A 6,436-nucleotide genomic window follows, 5' to 3' on the forward strand; every position below is an offset into this window, starting at 1 on the left:
TATGGTACTGACTTAAAAATGGACACTTAGACCACGGGAACAGAATAGAGAGCTCAGAAGTAAACCACAACATATAGGTTAATTAATATATGACAAGGCAGCCAAGAATATTAAATGGGGAAAGGATAGTCTCTTCAAAAATGGTATTGGAAAAACTGGATAACCACATGCAGAAAACATGAAACTGAATCCCTCTCTTACTTCACTTGCAGAAATAACTCAAAATAGATTAAAGGCTGAAACATAAGACCTGATTCCATAAAACTCCTAGAAGAAAACAAAGGGAAGAAGCTTCTTGACATTGGTCTTAGCAATGATTTTTTTGGATGTAACATCAAGAGCACAGCAACAAAAACAAAAATCAACAAGTGGGACTATATCAAACTAAAAAGCTTCTGCACAGCAAAGGGAACCATCAACAAAATAAAAAGGCAACCTACAGAATGGTAGAAAATAATTGCAAACTATATATCAGATAAGGAGTTAACATCTAAAATATATAAGAACTCATATAACTCAGTAACAGCAACAACAACAAAAAAATTCAATAAATAAAAAAATAAGCAGAGGAACTAAATAGACACTTTTCCAAAGAAGACATCCAAATGGCCAACAGGTACATGAAAAGATGCTCAACATCCCTAATCATCAAGGAAATGTAAATCAAAATCACAAGTTATCACCTCACACCTGTTAGAATGGATATCATCAAAAAGACAAATGATGACATGTGTAGGCAAGGATGTGGAAATAAGGGAAATCTCGTGCACTGTTGGTGGGAATGTAAATTGGTACAGCCACTATGGAAAACAGTATGGAGGTCCCTTAAGAATAGGGACCTCTATTAAAAATAGAACTTCCATATGATCCAGCAATTCCACTTCTGGGTATTTATCCAAAGGAAATGAAATCAGTATTTGGAAGAGATATCTGTACCCCTATGTTCATTGCAGCATTATTTACAATAGCCAAGATAGGAAAGCAACTTAAGTGTCCATAAATGGATGAATAGATTAAGAAAATGGGGTATATGTTATAGGTATATATATAGACTTTTGATACATGATTTTTATAGATCATGTATGTAATGGGATATTATTAAGCCTTAAGAAAGAAGGAAATCCTGACATTGTGACAACATGAATAAACCTAGAGGACAATATGCTAAATGAAATAAGTCAGACACAGGAAGTCAAATGCTGCATGATCTCACTGATATGTGAGATCTAAAAAGTCAAACTCAGAAAAGCAGAGAGTAGAATGGTGGCTGCATGATCTGGAAGGTGGCAGAAAGGGAGAGACAGTGGTCAAAGTTTACAAAGGTTCAGTTATATGGGATGATTCATTTCTAGAGATCTAACGTATACATGGCGACTACAGTTAATAGTGTTGTATTGTATATTTGAAATTTGCTAAAAGAGTTAAGTTACCTTATGTTCTCACCACACACACATACACACACACACACACACACACACACACACACACATGTCCTATGTGAGGTGACCAATATCTTAATTAGCTTAATTGGGGTAACTACTTCACAATGTACACATATATCAAAACATCATGCTATACAGCTTAAACATATACATTTTTTATTTTTATTTTTATTTTTTTTTACATTTTTTATTTCTTAATTGTACGTCAATAAAGCTGGAAAATTTTTTAAATTTAATTCTTTAAAAGTTGTGACATAAAAAAAGAGCTGAAACTGTGAAACTCTTAGAAGAAAGTAAAGAAGTAAACGTTCATGGCTTTTTTAAGACAACGTTTTCCTAGATATGACAGCAAAATCACAAGTGATAAAAAGAATAAATCGGCCTACATTAAAATTAAACTTTTGTGCTGCAAATGATACCATCAAGAAGGTGAAAAGAGAGCCCACAAAATGGGAGAAAATATCTGAAATTTATATATCTGATAAGGAAATTATGTCCAGAATATATAAAGTATTTCTACAACTCACAAAGACCAATGACCCAATTAAAAATGTACCAAAGATTTGAATAGCCTTTTCTCCAAAGAATATATACAAATGGCCAATAAGCACATGAAAAGACACTTACTGTCATTAGTCATTAGAAAAATGCAATTCAAGAGAATTCCCTGGTGGTCCAGTGGTTAAGAGTTCATACTTCCACTGCAGGGGGCGCATGTTTGATCCCTGGTGTGAGAACTAAGATCCCACATGCCACTGCACTGTTTTTTGAGCTCCTTAAAAACAATATGATGATGCCTGGGGGAGGGGGTTGGCCACCTACATCTGCCTGTGCAGTGGCTCCCAGGAACTTTGCCTCCAGTGACACCTTGACCTCCTAGACCTCCTTGACCTCCATGGTAGGATCATCCTTATGGTCTGGGTCTGAAAAGCCAGGCCTGAGCCATAATGGAGGCCAAATGCCACACCGCTGGCTTCCGGTGCTGTGCATGGCTGCAGTACCAGGGCACCTCGGTGCAACCATCAGGGTTTACATCCTGCTGAAGCATCCGACAGTGGAAGTCATTCAGTTCAAGTACATGCTGAAGCAGGCCTTGGCCTCTTCCTCAGGCCCATCAACTCCAAGGCCAAGGGGGCCACCAGCAGCTTCAAATTAGTTCCCAAGAACAAAAGGAAAATTCAGCCCAAGAAGACGTCCACCATGACAGCTCCCAGGAGATCCAGTGAGGCTGAGGAGAAGGGCCCCGAGAAACCAAGTGAGGCAAAGAAGGACCTTCCCAACCCAGTGAGGTGAAAGGAGGACTCAAGAAGCCAGCAGAGGTGAGGGCGCCTCCCTCCAAACCAGGAGTACCTAAGGAGAAGACCCCCAGGAAAGGCAGCCAGACCAAAGACCAAGAGGGAAAATTGGGCAAGGCCAGGAAGGCCTCCCCACAACCAGTCAAAGCTACAAAGGCCCCTCCCAGTGCCAACGAACCAGGCAGGAAATCAAAGGTCAAAGGCAGAAGGAGCCGCTGAGATGCCAAGACCCACAGGAAAACAAAAGCTCAGAGTCGGAGTTCAAAACTCATGGGCACCAAGGGCAAGAATGGAGCTGCTTCCCCAGACAACAAAAGAGGGAAGCCAGGGTTCTTAAAGAGGTCACTATCCAAGCAGCTGAGGAGGCCAAGAGCCAAGGCTACTGCTCCTCCTAAGGGCAGTGGGTCCAAGATGATGCTTGCATCACTGGCCAGGAAGATAGAGACCCCCAAGGGCCCAAGGAGGCCTGGCTTGCCCAGCAAGGCCTCACTGTCCAAAGGGTCCAGTAAGAAGCAGAAGCCAAGAGCTAGAGGCCAGGGTGGAGAAACACTGAGATTCTGCTTGCATTTTTATTCCCTAACAAACCACCATTCTACTTATTCTATTTAACCTATTTATCAATAAAGACTTTATCCCCCCAAAAAACAAGCATGGTGCTTAAGGTATGTTTTATGAATGAACGAATGAGTGAGTGAATGAACTAATGAATGAATAACATGTCATTCAGAGCAGCTTGATTCCTCTTGAAAACAGGTCTTTCATGTCAAAATGCTGAACAACGTGAAAAATAACTCCTGAAATGGAAACCTTAGAGAGATGGACATTTTAAGTTTGAGGTTTTGTCTTATAAAAATGAACTATGGTAATTCTACTTTTAGCTTTCTGAGGAACCTCCGTACTGTTTTCCATAAGATCCAGCAATCCCACTCTTGGGCATATATCTGCACAAAACTCTAATTCAAAAAGATACATGCACCCATATGTTCATAGCAGCTCTATTCACAGTAGCCAAGACATGGAAACAACCTAAATGTCCATGCACAGATGAATGGATGTGGTACATATATGCAATGGAATACTACTCAACCATAAAAAAGAACAAAATAATGCCATTTGCAGCAACATGCATGCAACTAGAGATTATCATACTAAGTGAAGTGAGTCAGAAAGAGAAAAGCATATTAAAAAAGGAATGTATATGTAAAAATGAACTATGAATAAGACAGAAAAAAAATGTCCAGCTTCAGCTTCAAACATATTAATAAATAAGCTGTGACAATAAAGGCCATGTATGGCCATGAATATTTAAGGGGAGAAAGCAAGAGAAGCAGAGAGACTCAAGCTGTTAAGCCCCATTCCAGGGCTGGGCATTGGCAGAGGGGGAGGATGGTAAGGTGGCCTCAGGACCACCAAGACCAAAACAAAGCCAAGTCCTGAATAGTTCTGTTTATTGTTCATATGGAAACCAAAGTCAAATGGGTCCCTCTTGGTGGAAGGAGAACAAATAAATTCATTTGACATCTACCTGTGGGAGCCCCTGAATATGGGTTCTCTCATCTAATTCTAGCAACAAACTTGGGTAGCTGGCATTACTGCTCCCATTTTATAGATGAGGTAACTGAACTGAGTTTCTGAAGAGCGACATAACATACTTAAGGGTATCTATTTAATTGTTTAACAAACGTGTCTCATGTGCCAGGACTCACTGTTCGAAGTGCTTTACAAGCATGAACTCCTGTATCCCTCATATCAACACTGTGAAGTAGGGACCATTCTTTTGTCCACTTAACAGATGGAACAGAGGCAGGGAGAGGTGAAATAACTTGCCCAAGGTCATACTGAAACCCACCTGAACCCAGCTATCTGGCACTAGAGCCCATGTTCTGAAGCTTTATGCTATGTAGACCCTCCAGTTAGTAACAAATCAGGATTCCAACTCATGTCTATCTATTTCCAAAACCAAAACGTTGCTCTGCTCCACCACAAGCCTTCCCCATATGAAATGATGTAGCTACTAGAGGTGCCAACATCTAGGAAAAAATAATTGGGCAATAATTGGAAAATATTGAATGCCTAGAGGGGCAAGCAAAGGGAAGCATGTCAGATGCACCCGGGATGGGAGTGGTGAGACCTGGGACCAGTTGCACAGCATGTGCGCCGTGTAAAAGGGTAGCTGTCATTCAGACCCAGCCACGGCTGCCATAGGGAACTGGGGATGCAGTGTTGCCAGATTTCAGTGTCGATTCTTCCAAATCTTAGAGTATTGAATAGTCAGCAGAATACACCCGCAGGATTCCATCAGCATGAAGTCAAGAGAGCAGGACGTTGCAGGGAGTGACCAGAGGGGGCAGGAGGCACTTGTCCTGTCCTGTTTCTTCCTCTGGGCTGGTTGCACAATTGCGCTCACTTTGTGCGAATCCACTGAGCTGTACCCTCGTGATATGTGCCCTTTTCTGTATCTGTATCATACTTTCAAAGAAGTTTAGCTTTTTTAGATCATGGAACTAGAAAGTCAGACTCTGTGTCAAATACAACTCTTCCGTCACCAGTTTGCCAGGGCGAGGCATCTGCTATAAGCCTTTGGGGAATCGTTCTTGCCACTGAGCAATTTGGGACTGCAAGTCTGCTCTTCTCTGTGCTAGGTTGTGCCAGGAGTTATAGCCGGGGTAGGGAGGTAATATCACAGCGTACGTAACGTGAGCCTGTCTACCATGGAAGGATTGCTGCGCCTGCCTGGAGATGGTGAGCTCCCCTTCTCTGCAGGAGTTCAAGAAGAGGCAGGACAACTATTGGTCCGGGATTCTGCAGGGGACTTGGGGAAAGGAGGTGAGTAAGATTAACACTGAAGTTCCTTCCGGTTCTGAGAGCTAGAGAATCCAAGATCATTTATGCAATCATTCATTCAACAGTGATATTACTGAGTATCTTCTCTGGCTCAGGCATGTGCCTGGCACTGGGGATCTGGGGGTGAATGAAAGAGCTAAAATCCCTCCGTTGAAAGACTTTGCAGACTACTGAGGTGGGGGAGAGGGCTGGGGGGCTCTTGGGGAAGCATTACATCAATTCAGGGGAGAAGAGAATGATGAGGGAAGGTGAGGGGCTTGCTTTCATTTTCCTCTCATAGGGGCCTGTCTTAGTGCAGAGGGAGAGAAAGGCCCCCAAGAGGGAGTGATATCTCAGCTGAGACATGAATGATGATCATGAACTAGTCAGACAAAGGGAGTAGGGGCTGGCAGGAGGAGGGAAACAAAAGCCCATTTGAGGAAATGGGGAAAGTCCAACCTAGCTGAAATGCAGGCTCGTGGAGGGCAACTGTGGTCCTGATGTCTAGCTGCATCTTTATTTCCACAATTCTAAGAATGTAAAATTCTAAGACTCTGCAATTCTGAGCATCTGTGATTAAACAGCTCTCCATTATTAAGATTCTCTGAATTGAGTTTCCAAGATTCCATGAATACACTTTTCTAAGTCTCTGGCTTGCAGGCACAACGAGTCTACATCCTACTTTCACTGCAGCCTGACCCTGTCCTGGATTATTCCTCTGCTAGTGTAGACAAGGCTAAAGAGAAGTATTTGGGAAGAAAAAGCTCATTCACATTTGCTCTGCAATCTGCCTCCCAATTAGACCCTGTGTTCTGCTCTGGTCTGGGAAAAGAGACAAAAGAAAATGCAGACAGGGGCCCTGCTTATACTAATGAG

General features: G+C 42.3%; 1 protein-coding gene across 1 annotated transcript; it reads left to right on the top strand.

Annotated features, from left to right (window-relative positions):
- The first annotated feature begins 2,400 nt into the window (after positions 1-2,400).
- LOC132349890 (histone H1.8-like) lies at positions 2,401-3,346 on the top strand. Its single transcript, XM_059898705.1, is given in 3 exon segments — positions 2,401-2,533; positions 2,536-2,724; positions 2,727-3,346. Coding segments are annotated over 3 exon segments (942 nt in total).
- Positions 3,347-6,436: the final 3,090 nt, after the last annotated feature.

Source organism: Balaenoptera ricei, chromosome 15 (assembly GCF_028023285.1).
Source record: "Balaenoptera ricei isolate mBalRic1 chromosome 15, mBalRic1.hap2, whole genome shotgun sequence".
In the NCBI taxonomy this organism is placed as follows: Eukaryota; Metazoa; Chordata; class Mammalia; order Artiodactyla; family Balaenopteridae; genus Balaenoptera; species Balaenoptera ricei.